The following is a 15,058-nucleotide window of genomic DNA, read 5'->3' as shown; positions in this document are numbered from 1 at the left end:
TGCGCCGCCTGTACACCTGCGCCCACAGCCTGTGCAAGACCCGGCCAGCAGTACCCTGCGTAGACAACAGCCGGCGATCCTTTCTCTCTCACTCTCTCTCTTTCTCTTACAACAATAGCCTACTGGCTTTTTTGCTTTTTATCTCTCTCAACAGTTTATACGACTGCAAAACACATCTAACCTTCTTCTTGTTAAGAAAAACAACCCTGATAAACCACCTACTCCCTCATCACGGGTTTCTTCGATGAAAAAGCAACATACTAATCTGAACAGCAGTATGCATAGATAAAAAACAGCAAGCTTCTTGAACTCATACCTTTTCTTCGACCTCATCTTCTCTACCTACCGACTTGCTCGTTCATGAGGCACGCTCTGATACCACTGTCGAATCTCCATAGGATCTCCTCATGGAACGTTCTTGGTACATGACTCAAAACCTGCAAGAAACAAACAAACAAGAAGGGGGTGCAGGCATGACTCACCTTCCAACCACGACAGCCGTGGGCAAGCCCACAAGTCTTGGCTGTCCCCACCGAGCCATGAGCTGAGCTAACTAGATGGACGTACTGACCAATCTCTACCTCGTGACGTCCCATACCGCCACGAAGCTACCCTCGCGGGCCTCGAGACTGCTGCCGGCCTCGGCTGCATGAAGCAGGTGCACGTCTGCACTAGATCCAGGCTCGAGACCATAGAGCTCTCACAAATCATGCGAGACTCTATATGACTAATGACTAACCTTGGTCACCCTTTTATAGGCTCTTGGCCGGTCATCAAGCGTCCACACTTGGACGCCCGCCCGTCCATACTTGGGTGCCTGCCTGTTAGTCTATCCCTAACTCAGCTCGCCAATCAGCCTGCCTAGCTCCAAGCTTCCTCAAACCTCGAAGCTAGTCTTGTGTGCGTGTAGCACACGGTAGATAAACACATCCCTCCCTCTCTTCCTCCCTCCCTCCCTCCCTCTTGTTTTTCCCTTCTCCTCCCTCCCTTTTCCACTTCTTTGTGCTAGTGCAGTCCCCTGACTTTCCTTGTTCTTCCATCTTTATCTTGCCTCCCTTTTAAAGCTCTTCTATACACTGCAATTTGTGTGCAAAGGTTTTCGTAAAGAACCTGTATGTTAGTGTAAAACTGTGTTATGTAGCATCTGTGATCTCTTACAACACTTGCGTGTTTGCATGCATCTCACTTACGCTTGCACTTGAGACTTGTCCTTACTTTTGAAGAAAAGTAAGGATAGTCATGAGTGGTGAAGAAAAGTAAGGATACTTTTGTCTTTTATGAGAATTTTTTTTTTAATTTGCTTTTGATACATGTGCTAGGCTTTCATCCATGCTGTTGTGTTTTTCATGCACTTGTTTCAGCATTTCAGTGGCTCCACTGGCTATGGCCATAGCGATGCGGGTGGGCGTGAGGCCCTTGATAAAGCATTTGCAGAAATTGTTGGTGCAGAGAGTGCCATTGTTCGTTCACATGTAGGTGCTGGCTTGTAACTTATGTGTGCTCTTTCAGCACACCCTTCATCGAGATTGATGCTAATGAGAAGGTTCCTTTTAATCACTCACAGTTCTTTTCTGGAACACATGCAATCTCCTGTGCATTATACAGTGTCCTGCGGCCAGGGGGAGAGGTATGAACATGCAGATCTTTATGGTGAAAATGTTTTTTGGGATAGCATTCATGATGGTCACTGATTCTATCTTCAGCTTCTGGCAGTTGCAGGGAAGCCCTACGACACATTAGAGGAGGTTATTGGATTACGTGGCACTCCTGGCCATGGGTCTTTGCAAGAGTTTGGTGTCACATATCGGGAACTGGCAGTAAGTGAAACATACACATAAGGGATTAGGTTTTTAAACCTGTACGGAGGGTGCTCAACAAGGATCTCTCAATCAGGTTTTGAGTGCAAAAACTTAAGACACTGTTAGTTCGATGGACCTGCTAGGGACTGGCTAGCACACCACCCACACAGCTATAGCTCCCCTCACGAGGCCTGAGGCTAGACCAACAAAAAACCATGCGTGACTCCTCTCTTATGGTGTCCCATACCACCACAGGGTGCTATGCTTGAGCCAGACCCAGGCCTGATCCAGGTCCTGATTCCCAATGTCTCCACTCCCTTGGGAATGCCCATTAACGAGCCTAATCTTCACTTATATAAATAATAGGTGAGAGTGTGCTTAAAGTTATTTAACACTAGCTCGTTAATTAGTAACTAATATTGAGTGCCTATTAATTGAGGCACTAATTAGCATTAGTTAAACCTCATCAGTATAGCGAGTAATGTTATGTCTTTTGGGGACATAACAGTAAGGATTGTTATGATGCATAAGCATCACGACACTATTGGTGACCCATTGGACCAGTTTTTTTGCCTAAACAAAACATGTTATGGTGTATGCTATGTTGATAATTACTTTCGATTGGGTTTTTTGCAACATGTTTAATGCCTTGATCTGTTGATGATGGTATATGCAGCTCACAAGTAGAGGCAGCATTGATTGGGATGCACTTTCCTGTGCTGTGAAGCCAAAAACACAGTGTGCCTTGTTGCAGCGCTCATGTGGTTATTCTTGGCGTGATACACTTACTATCAATGAAATTGAACATGCAATCAAGATCATCAAGGTAATGTTTTTGGACCTTGCTTTCCCCCGAGTTTTTTATGTACATGTTATTTAGAGTCTTAAACCTCTTATTGCAGGCACAGAATGCCAATTGTGTGGTTTTTGTCGACAACTGCTATGGAGAGTTTGTAGAGCTGAAAGAGCCAACTGCCGTGGTATGCTTTGACCCTTGTCAGGAAACATGCTGTAGGTTTTTCGGTAAGATCTTAATAATTTACTTAATCAGCAACAAGACGATGCAAATAAAAGTACCGGGGCATGAGTTTATTTGCTTCGTGCACAGCAGATGCGTTGGGGACTGTAGTATGGGCTGGTCCCCCCTACTCGGGTATTCTTTTATTCTAGAAATCTGGATACAATGCTTTGCTGAGGCACAGACACACTGCCCTCAGCTTTGGTGTGCACATAAACTATTAATACCAATCATTGGGGATTTGTTCTATGTACACAATCCAAAAAATCTTACTTTGAGAAAATTGATTGGTCTGTGCAATATCTTTGGCACACACTTCCTTTTTGCTGGGAAGTAACCCAAAGTAGCCGAACGGACAGCCTGAACAGCAATTTACTGATTATAAACGGACGTTGCAGGCTATAGAGGTGTGGAAGGGCCTGATTGTAGCTTCCATAGAGCTGGCCACACAGGTCATACAGATACTGGCGCATAGGCCATAAAGGTGCTGCCTGCGCTGTCCATACAGGCTTTACAGGTGCTGATGGAGGAAAATGGCTGGAGGGAGAGGGAAAGAGGAGAGTTCTTTCTTGCATGTTTTGGGCGCCCAAGATGGCCAGTCCTTTCTTCTAGAGTTACAAATAATTCAAAGGCAATAATTCCATGCAATAACCATGCATGGAAGCCAATTCATGTATTCACACATGATCTGTAGCCACACATGACTTGACCACAGTGAAGAGCTCTTTGCACATGCACAACCACAGATGTATCATCTTTTCACTTGCCCATTCACAGAGGTCGCCGACATAGGCATCTCCATGTGGACTTGCTTGTGTGACATGCGAGGGATTGATCATAGTAAAACAACCTTAGGCTTAACTAAACTTCACTTAATTATGCTTAAGAGATGGACAATGGTGTCAATGCAATGCAATGCAACTATATTAAATGCAATGGTTACAAAGAAGATCTATAAATAGATCTATGCCTGACCTAGATGACTATCTATCTTGGGAAGAGAGAGAGATGCTGAATGCTGATGCTGACTGAATGTTCCCTTCTTCAATGCTGAGGTCCATCCTTGAGATGTTGGTTTTCCCCTATGTAGGAGGCAGGAGGATGAACTGAATGCTGACTGTATGGTGCTGATGATGCTGAATGCTGAATATTCTTAACTCCTCACCCTCTTGGGTCTTGGGCTGAAGACCACCAAACGATGAAGAGATGAATCCAATGAATGATGCGCTTTTCTATTTATATTCTGAGTTATGCTGCTGGTTGGTCAGGTACTGCTGTCGGCCAGCTTGCCTATGTCTTCACGACTTCATAAATGCTCTAGATGCTTCTGTCAGCTGCTGACCAGGTCCTGTCGGCTGGTTCCCTATGCCCTGACTAGATGTGCTACATGCCCTAAATGCTTGGAATGCCTTAAGTATTAGTTGTAGGTGCTGTAAGAGCCCCATACCATGCTGTAACTACTGTGAATAACTGCTGTAAATGCCTGGATAATACTTGATGCTCATGAATGCTATCTGCGTAATGCTTATGAATGCCTAGGATGCCATGTCACCTGTACACCAACTGGGTGTGCACGTGACATGCTAGAGGAGGCACAAATTCAATTTGAACTCATCATATTAGACACCCATCACGGTAGTGTCCCCTACCAGTGAAATTATATGAGTGTCAATGTCACGTAGTGTCCCTGTTGCTCACATCCCTCCTGTCTTCTAATCTAATGAGTTAGCTGAAAAGCTTCTTTGTTGATGCATAAGATATTCAATGTCTCTTGGAAGCAGCGTGCATCCACCCACTTCGCATTTGTAGCAGGGTAATTCTTGAACTTCGCAAGGAGCTTCTGTTCAACATTCATGTCCTTCATTCGTTGGAAGCCTGCAAGCCCAAGCTGGGGTTCTCTTTGCGGTTTTCGTCCAACACAATGAACTAGCTCTGTTTAGTGGCTGGAGAAGGCTACACATTTGCTGGAAGGTTGCCATCATCAGGAAACCTCGGGGCCCAAGAAGCATTTGCAACCCCATCGTAGGGAAGATTATCACGTAACACTACTAAAGGGGAATATAAATAATTTTTTTGGTACAATTGTTATTGAGATTCTTGGTGTAAGTCACAGAGACGGCTGGTAGTTTGGAAGGGTTATAGAAAGCCAACTTTTGCAAACATTTGGGACCATTATCAGATTAGATAGAGTTATACTTCAGTCTGTGGGATTTCACTCCGTAATTTGCAGAGCTCCTTTTGTATCAAGCACATAGCACATACAATACATATACTTTTCATCTACAACTGTCTCAATGGTATCTTTTGTACTTTCCTCTCCAGTTTAGTCCTTTTTTCTAAGCTGGCTTCAACTTGAACTAAAGCGAGCTAATAAAGGCAAAATCAAACAAGCTATTGAAAGCTTGAACACAAGCTATGGAAGCTTGCACATAGTGAAAAAGAAAACTAAAAGCAAGCTATAAAAAAGCTTTGCTTTGATACCATTGTTAGCTTTAATGGAAGCAAAGCTACAAACACTCACTCACTCAATGTTCACAGATTGAAGAGAACACAAGAGAGAGAAAGAGTGTAGAAGGCTAGTCCATTCGGAGCAATAGCTCAAAGTACAATAAAGTATAAAATGAATAGCAACCCTAAATTGAGGATGAGGTTGCTTATATACTAGCTAACCCTAAGGTGGCCGTTCACACCTAGATGGCCATGGGGAAAAACCCAGTGGGACAAAAGTGCTCATGGTATAAGTACATGACCTCACAGTGTAGTACTACCGAATATCTAACATCCCTTGCACTCTTCTCTCTCTCTGAAAACCGTAGCACAGGCACAAGTGCCCTATAGTTGGTTTTAGAGTCTAGTGAACTTGCAATTTTTCTTTCTTTTTTGGTACTTGTGTGCCTTGGCTGCTTGGATAGGGTAGAGCCCCCACGTTCTAGGAGTGCACAAGTCCAGGTTTGGGAAAAGTCACTATTCAGATTCTTTCTGGTGTTTCTGGTGGTGTTTCCCCTCTTCCTTGCCTCACCAACCCTTCCTTAGTGTGAAGGGCTACAACCCTCACTATCATTCTTTATCCTTGGTTGAGTGAGGATTCACAGATCATTGATTTGCTTCTTAGCATGAAGGCGTCCATGGAGGAACAGAAGACTCTTTTGACAGATGCATCCTCCCATTTGGATAGAGTGGATCTTACATCCCGAGTGCCTAGTGTTCTAGATTTGGAGTCTACCGAGACTCCTCCTTTTCAGAGGCATGACAATTGCGAGAACGAAGTGGTGAAACTTTCTAGAGGAGATTTTTTCACTCCTTCTAGAGGATGTATTGGACCAGTTTTGCTTCCGGTTCGGTAGTCATCATTGTATACCTACTCGTAGGTGGTAGGAGAAATGCCATTTGCATCACGACGGTCTCCTTCGTGGAGTCCCTCTCCACCGGATTCTCTAGATAGTTCCTGCTTGCCTTCATCGGCTTGACACCACATGGGACTATTGGCTTGCCGAATTCTTCCTCCATGTCTCATGAGGAAAGAATTGAGTTATTGAAGCTTTTCAAGCCTCCCAAATTCAACGGAAAGATGGGCAAAGAAGTTGTCACTAAGTGGACCCACGAGATGGTTGCCATGTTGGCGGTAGTAGGTGGTTCGGATGCTTTTTAGCTCCATTTGGTACGTGTAGCTTTGATAGGTGCCACCCTTTTGTGGTGGGAAGACCACCACTCCGTCACTTGCTGTGATGATTGCCGCAAAGTAGTCTTGAAGCAATTTGTTCCCATGGAAATTACCGTGAGCTAAAATAGCAATGTGAGCGCTTTGTCCAGAAGCAAGGTGAGTAGGTATCTAGCACGTTTCTACAAGCTTCTACTCATGCTCCTAAGGAATGTACGGTTGGAGCAAGTTGAGCATTGCATGGATGGTTTGAAACAATCCTTGCATGTAGATGCCCGTGCACATTGGCCCCATGATCTTTTTTGAGTGGACTGAGGAATGTCAAAGGGCTAACAATTAATTGAAAAGGGCACTAGCCAGTGCACCCATCCTAAGAGCACCTAGTTGAAATTTCATTTTCCATGTGCACATTGTGCGTCAAACTTTGCCATTGGATGTGTGCTAGCACAATCCGGAGAATACAAATTAGACTATCTAGGAATGTGTGAAAGAAATCCAAGGAGATCTTCAATAATGTGGGCTGTGAGTTGACCTCTTCACTCTCAACCATCATCTGTACTTGAATTTCAGTTGTATTACTTCTTTCTTGTACATAATACAACACGATAGTTTTAGGAGTCTTGTGATTCTACTGCTCTCTTCTCTTTCTCTCTTCTCAAAACTAGCACATAGAAACGAGTGCTCTACAGTTGGTATTAGAGCCTAGGGAATTGCCAAATTTGTTTCCTTTTCATCACCCTTGTGCGTTGGCTGCTTGGTTAGGGTAGAGCCTGTTTGGAGGAGTGTTTTGAGGAGTGCAGAAGGCTTGGTTGGGAATCCAAGTCACTATTTAGGTTCTCTTCCATTGGTTCCTTGTCGAAGGGTTGCAACCCTCGCCATCTCTCTCTTATCACTTGTTTTGGGCTCCTCAACAGGCCACTCGTCATGGATTCACAGATCACTGATTTACTTGGTAGATGTGTCCTCGCGTTTGGATAGAGTGGACTGTACACGTCGAGTGCCTACTGCCTTAGATTTGGTGTCGACCATGGCCCATGTCAAAGCAAGGGCTGGGCAAGTCTGAGGACGAAGCGGTACGCCTCTATACGAAGGCTAGTTTTTTACTCCTTTGAAGGCAGGACATGATGTACCTGACGAGCTTTTCTCCCGGTCCGGAAATCATCATTTTGAGCATTGTAGTGGTAGGTGGGAGAGACGGTCTTATTTGCAGAGTCCCTCTTCACTGGATTCTTTTGATAGTTCTTGTTCACCTTCATCGGCTCGACGTCAGGGACTACCAGTTTGCTGAGTTCTTCCTCCATGCCTTGTGAGGAACAAACTCAGCTATTGAAGCTTCTAAAGCCTCCCAAGTTCAATGGGAAGATGGGCAGAGAAGTCTTCACCAATTGGATGTGCGAGACTTACCAGGTTGGCAGCAGCAAGTGGTTTGAATATTTTTCAGCTTTGGTGCGTACGACTTTGATAGGTACCACTCCATTTCTTGCTAGGATGATTGCAAAAAGGAAGTTTGGAAGGAGGTCTCCGTGGATTATCACCAAGATTTGACTTGGCAATGGGAGCGCTTTTCATAGGAACAAGCGAAGTGAGAACCGACTATCTTGCCCGGTTTCTAAAGCTTCTATCCATGCTCATGAGGGCTGTCCAACATTTGGAGCAGGGTAAGCGCTTTGTGGAATTTTTGAAACCGTCCTTGCACATAGATGTGTGTGTATTTCATCCCTTTGATCAATTAGACGCGGAAGGCATGGCTACCACCCTCGAGATGTGAGAGAGTCCTTAGTTTGGGATTCAAAAGCCACCAACAAAGGAGCAATGAGATTCCTAACAATAGTTCTAGTGGAGGAGCGTTGCGGACATGACTCTTTCAGGAAGAGTTTTGATCCAAGTGACTCGCTGATCAATTTTTCCATCGAGCACATTGGGAATGATTGTTTGAGGACCTTGGAGGAGCAGTCCGAGGAGGAGGTTGTTTTACCAGCCTAGACATTTCCCAGTAAAGGGGTGTGGTTGACTACAGGATGTCCAAATATTCGGAAAGAACAAGCTTTGGGAATGGGGAATTATCCTGGGATACAAAGGATCACACTCCTAAAATCTAGGAGGATTACTATTTTTGGCCCGACTCCGATGGAAATTCTGTTCGCGTCATTACGTCTGGAATTGAGCAGATACCAAGAGTTGCCAAAGTATCTATGACAAATGGGCTACCAGTTGGGATATTTTTAGAGATAAACATTATGGGAGAACCCATCTCTTAGATTGGGACATGTGGCAAGAAAAAGTGAGACAAATGGCCTCACACTTGTCATTATAGCCTTCTCTTGCCATTTTAGCTCATGGGAGGCCCAAATCTATAAATTGGAGCCTTCTCTCTTCATTTGAAGGAGGCTCTCTTGCTGCACACTAGCCTCTACCACCGTTACAGGCTGTCCTAATGATGGCTACTCTCTTTCTCTCTCTTGAAGGTTGCCCATGAAGTATACCAGCTGTTGGGGACTGTTTTGGAGGCTTCTATCGTGAAGAAATACTGAAGGCAAGGGTATTTAATTATTTTATTATGATTTTTAGCCACTGTACTTGTTGTACGAGCCCTTGTACTTGCTGTACCTATTGTACCAGCCACTATACCGGCTTTATTAGCTTGTACCAACCATTGTACCTATTGTACCAGCCCTTGTACTTGTTGTACCAGCCACTGTACTATTTTTACTAGCCATTGTATCGACTATACCAGCCCTTGTACTTGCTGTACCAGCCATTGTACCTATTGTACTAGCCCTTGTACCTACTGTACCAACCATTGTACTTATTGTACCGGTTGAATGGAGAGTTGTACTTGCTGTACCAACTCTATTGCATGAAGACCCGTGGTTTTTGGGGAAGAATCAGTACCCACGTGGAGATATATGGTTTATATTGTTGGCTCGGAATTTCTACAGCTATGTGCCGGCTGAATTTTATTTACAGTTGCCTCATGTTGGGCTATGTTATGGTATTTGTATATGGATAATCCGGCATCTCCCGTGGGGAGAGTAAGGCCCTCAAAGCTTGTACATGATATTATTCTCCTTGGGTAATAAAATACTCCAAGAAGGGGTCTGCCCATTCCGGCCTCTATGTGGTGTCACATGTGCAAGCTCGACTTTCAGCATTTGTGGATGTTTTGTCTAGCTTTTATGTTTTATGCAAAGTGATGATGGATGTGGGTTAAGGTTGTGGCCGATTTCAGTGTTTAATTGCATTAAGGTCAAGTGTTTTGCGAAACCCCGGGGCACCCCGCAAGTTACGTTGGTATTGGCTCTTTCACACTCTTGTGTGAAGACGATTTTGTTTCGGTATAAACCCTGGCTACTAGTCTAGTCAAGATACACCCGGCCCATCCATTTATGGGAGCAGTCATGCATCAAGGCATGTGCAAAAGAAAATCTGATTTATGGATTTTTAGAATCCATTTTGGAATCGTGGAATTGGCTTTATTGCCTGTATTCTCTTCTATATTGGAATCCATTTTGGAATCGTGGAATTGGCTTTATTGCCTGTATTCTCTTCTGTATGGAAGTGGCGATTTATGCTTGATTTATGGATCTTATTATCAAGCTCGAAGGCAACCGATATGGGGAAATATCTTTTGGTTGGCATGGTGGGTTCGTAACGCTCATGTCATAGGATCAAATCAAGAAAATAAAAGCTAAGTATACTTTGAGTTTACAAAGTTGGTGCTTTTGCTACTTATTAATGAAGTGCTTTTGATGTTCACTAACCTTTGTATGCTTGTACAAGGAGAATAGTGTGTTGTTGTTTGCCTTGAGATGGTTTCATGAAAACATTGTTTATGGCTCCCTTTATTGGGACGGATTATGTTTTTGGCTTCCTTTATTTGGGATGCATTGGACTTATGGAACTCATGATTATCTCATGGATCAAGGATTTCTATTGGTGGGCTGAAATGCCTATAAAACTATTGGTGGGTGAAATGCCTATGGAGCACCAGGATATCTATGCTTGTGACTGATTCTTATCTTATGTTACACACTTGAGCCCACCTCTCCTCCAAGGTGTGTGGTCAGAGCACCAACATGGAGTGCAAGTAGTAGAGTGGACATGACGCCTGGTTGGCAGGGGACTTAGGTCTACAACAAGGGTCATGTGGACTAACACCTTGTTGGCATGGAACCCAGTGGAGAGTAGCATGCGTTTGACGTCACCGGGGATTGGGGAACGGGACTTATGGGACTATTTTGTCTCGCCCATTTATTTTGGGACATGATTTTAATATTGGTATTATGGAGGCTTATTTAGTCTTGTCCATTTATTTGGGACATGGATTCTTTCAGTTATATTGGATTTTTGAGACTGTCTCGTCTCGCCCACTTGATGGGACATACTTATATCTTGGATATATGGCTTGAAGCTTAAAGTAGCGGACAACTTTGAAGAAGCTGGGGAGGATGTCTACATGGGTTTTGATAAAACCCGAGATATTGTATCCTTTTTAAAATTTTCAGCTTCATCTAGTAGTTAGAAAGTAGCTTTGGTTTTGGATAACCAATTGGTGTGACCAGTCAGTAATGAATAATTTTTTTTGGCAATTTTACTTGTGCATGTCTATGTACGATTAATGTTATCACAAGGGCTTAAAGCCAAATCCTAAATTATTATTTAATATGTTATGCATTGTTCTATTGGAAGAATGTTCTATCCAAATGAATTTTTAATATCAAGGATTCTCTATATGGCCAAGTGGAGCTGTTTTATGTAGTGGATTTGTTTTGACTTAATTATCTTTCTCATACATTGGCTATAACTATACTATTTCCCTTGCGAAGTGGCTTGGGTGTATGGTTGTGAGACTGGATATTGACTTGAGAGTTCCACTCAAGCAAGGCTTGCGTGAGATTGGGTAATACTCCGAGAGGCTCCACAACCAATGTTATCCTTCACTGATGTGATCAGTGAGTATTGATATTAGAGAGTGATAGATGTCCACATTTGAGTTAACTGGTATATAGTCGCTGATGGCCTTCATTTGAGGACACTCTAGTATGATTAGATCCGGGCTCATCCTTTTGGATGAGAACAACCTTGCTTTCCCGCAAGGGAGCTATCATAGTTGCGGTCAACTGTTTAAAAAGGCCGGGAAGATATCACTATCCTAGACATTTCCCAGTATGAAAGGGGTTTGGCGGACTATAGGACGTCCAAATATTCGAAAAAGAACAAGCTTTGGGAATGGGGGATTATCTTGGAATATAAAGGATCACACTCCTAAAATCTAGGAGGGTTACTATTTTTGCCCCGACTCCGATGGAAATTTTGTTTGCATCATTACGTCTGGAATCGACAGATACCAAGAGTTGCCAAAGTACCTATGACAAATGGGCTACCAGTTGGGATATTTTTAGAGATAAAGATTATGGGAGAACCCATCTCTTAGATTGGGACATGTGGCAAACAAGTGGCCTCACACTTGTCAATATAGACTTCTCTTGCCATTTTAGCTCATGGGAGGCCCAAATCTATAAATTGGAGCCCTCTCTCTTCATTTGAAGGAGGCTCTCTTGCTGCACACTAGCCTCTACCACCGTTACACGTTACAGGCTACCCTAATGATGGCTACTCTCTTTCTCTCTCTCTTGAAGGCTGCCCATGAAGTATATTGGCTGTTGGGGACTGTTTTGGAGGCTTCCATCGCGAAGAAATATTGAAGGCAAGGGTATTTAATTATTTTATTACGATTTCTAGCCACTGTACTTGTTGTATCAGCCCTTGTACTTGTTGTACGGTGTATCGGCTGTACCAGCCACTATATCGGCTTTACCAGCCCTTGTACTTGTACCATCCATTGTACCAGTTGTACCAGCCCTTGTACTTGTTGTACCAGCCATTGTACCTACTGTACCGACCCTTGTACTTGCTCTACCAGCCAGTGTACCTACTATACCAGCCCTTGTACTTGGTGTACCAGCTGAATGGAGAGTTGTACTTGTTGTACCAACTCTATTGCACGAAGACCCGTGGTTTATGGGGAAGAATCATTACCCACACGGAGGTACATGGTTTATATTGTTGGCTTGGCATTTCTAGAGCTATGTGCCGGCTGAATTTTATGGTTGCCTCGTGTTGGGCTCGGTTATGGCATTTGTATATGATGGATAATCCGGCATCTCCCGTGGGGAGAGTAAGGCCCTCAAAGCTTGTACATGATATTATTCTCCTTGGGTAATAAAATACTCCAAGGGGGGGTCGGCCCATTCCGGCCTCTATGCGGTGTCACATGTACAAGATCCACTTTCAGCATTTGTGGATGTTTTGTCCAGCTTTTATGTTTTATGCAAAGTGATGATGTATATGTGTTAAGGTTGTGGCCGATTTCAGTGTTTAATTGCATTAATGGTCAAGTTTTTTGTGAAACCGGGGGGACCCCGGAAGTTACAGAGGCTCCTTTAGAACCAGAGAACGAGTGTGAAGGAGATGCATTTGTGCACGTCTCAGCTTTTTTCATTTCTTGGGTTGAGCACACACCAAGGGTGCTTCATTGCATTAGGTCCCAGGATGGAATAGAGGAAGTTTCTAGATAGGTCCCTGAGAGGGAGAGTCTTCATAGTTGCCGTTTGAACTAGGTGGAGAATCTTTGGCTTCAATGGCAGTATAAGAGGACTCTTCTCACTTGCCGTTTGCATTGGGTGTAGTATCTTCGGTGTTTGATGTCATGGAGGCACCACAAGAGGACATCATCAGATTTGTCTTCTTCTTTTGAGGATATGCTAGTTGGTGTGTCTTCACAGTGCACAGATTTATTGAAGATTGTATCGACAACATTCTGAGTTTTTGCTTTAGTGTATCAGAGGAGGCATTACTTGTAGTATGTTCGATAAAAAGATGGTGGTCTAAACATATAGCCTATGGAGTACTAGTGGATATAGATTCTTCTGATGAGTATTGTTCTTGGTTTTGCTCTATACTTCGGGGTACATTGGAGTTGGTGCAAGAAAGTATTGTGATCCATCTGAGTCGATGCAATGGTGGTTGGAGTGAATTGTGGAGTTTTGCCAAGCCATTCCATGGAGTGTTATTTCGGTGGGTTACCGGAGAAGGCTTAGTGGCCTGCATGTGCAGTGTTCCTTCATGGGTGGTTGGTCAAATGGAAAGTGCTGGATAAGGCAAAAGTTGGTTGTCCGTAGGTTTCTTTACAGTCTGTGCTGACACAGTGAGGATGGAATGTTAGCTTTCGCAGTGGGTGGATGTAAAGTGGTCTCGTAGTGTTCGGGATTTTGGTTTCCTTGGATGAGCTTTGCTTGGATCTTTTCCTTCTATGAAAGGGTCCCTTTTATGGACACCATGCGTTGAGGACAAGTGCAATGCAAGTGGGGGAGAATGTGACATACCTCACCTATGTATAGCTCTATAGCGAGGTGCACAAGCCTATGAGAAGCATGCGCAGGCATCTGATAGGCCTAAGTGCCACGTGGGAGTCGGCTAGTGCCATGGGGCAGTCATGGCAGTCCTTTGACGATCAGGCTGGCAACATATCAGCAGGCCGACCAGCATGAATATGTATTTTTTTAAAACAAAAAAAATCATTTCATGAGTTAAAATCAAAAATCAAGCAGCCTAAGGCTAGATGTACAAGATCCTCTTGTTGCACCTGCTCGCTCGCTGAAGCTCCCGCCTCCCCCCCCTGCTCTGCGCACCTTCGATCCCCCCCCCCTCCTCGCGCCCCTTCTCGCCTCTGCCCCCCGTTTGTCCCCTCTGCTCGCCACTGCGCCCCCCCCCCTTTCTCGCTGCTGCGCCGCCCCCCCCTCCTTCAGCGCTTCTGCGCCTCCACCCCCCCTCTTCGCCAGGTCGCCCCCTCCCCGCTGCCGCCTTTCGCCCTCCCTCCCTGCTGCCGCCATTCCGCCCCCCCCCCCCCCCCCCCCCCCGCCTCTTCGCTTCTTCATTCTCGCCGCCTTTCAGCAGCGCCCCCCCCCCTTCCCTCTCGCGTTGTCGCCGCCTTCCCCCCCCCTCTGGGCCTCTCCTCCGATTTCCGCCCCCCCTTCCCTCCTCTGTCGTGCTGCTTCTTCCCTTAGGGGTTTTTTGTTTTTTCCTTATCGTCACCCGTCCTTCCGCCTCTTGGTGTGCAGCCCGCTTCTTGCAGGGGTTTTCCGCTTTCGCCTCGCCTTCGCTTGAGCTTCAGACTCTGATGGAGACTCCTCCCGCCTCGCCTCAGAGGGGACTCTTCTGCAGCCCCCTCGCCCGCCCCCGAGGTCACCCCCATCAGGCTTTCTCTTTCGCCGGAAGAGGAAGCGAGCCTCACCGCAGAGGTGGAGCGCCTTCAGGCTCACTCCACCATCTGCCGTATAGTCGGCACTCGCCCCAGCAGAGGGGAGATCAGGGATCTTCTTCAGGCCCGCCTTCTTGCAGATGTGGGCAAGATCCTGGATGTACAGCTCTTGGGCCGGGGACATTATCAGATCGAGTTCGAGGCCGCCCAGAGCGTTGCCAAGGTCCTTGCCATGAGTCCTCTGGATATCAGGGGTGCTCGGGCTTTCTTCAGGCCTTGGCAGCATGGATTTGACCCAGCAGCGGCGGAGCAGGGAGAGCGCC

The 15,058-nt window shown here is 45.2% G+C and overlaps 1 protein-coding gene across 4 annotated transcripts in view; it reads left to right on the top strand.

The window, feature by feature from the left end:
- Positions 1 to 15,058, top strand: part of LOC147603503 (uncharacterized) — a 60,684-nt gene that overhangs the window by 25,931 nt on the left and 19,695 nt on the right. For 3 of the 4 annotated variants that reach the window (XR_015265609.1, XR_015265610.1, XM_086796537.1), the window contains exons 3-7: positions 1,362 to 1,472; positions 1,565 to 1,627; positions 1,704 to 1,817; positions 2,476 to 2,625; positions 2,702 to 2,779. Coding sequence is in view for 2 of the 4 variants with exons in the window: in XM_086796537.1 (XP_086652663.1) it covers positions 1,362 to 1,472; positions 1,565 to 1,627; positions 1,704 to 1,817; positions 2,476 to 2,625; positions 2,702 to 2,779 (516 nt within the window). In the remaining 2 variants the exon portion in view is untranslated. Of the gene's footprint in view, positions 1 to 1,361; positions 1,477 to 1,564; positions 1,628 to 1,703; positions 1,818 to 2,475; positions 2,626 to 2,701; positions 2,780 to 15,058 lie in introns of all 4 variants that reach the window. The other variant, XM_086796538.1, reaches the window with a different exon arrangement.

Source organism: Cibotium barometz, chromosome 64 (genome assembly GCF_041138505.1).
Source record: "Cibotium barometz isolate CiBa-2024 chromosome 64, ASM4113850v1, whole genome shotgun sequence".
Classification (NCBI taxonomy): Eukaryota; Viridiplantae; Streptophyta; class Polypodiopsida; order Cyatheales; family Cibotiaceae; genus Cibotium; species Cibotium barometz.
This window is presented reverse-complemented; position numbering and strand designations above follow the sequence as displayed.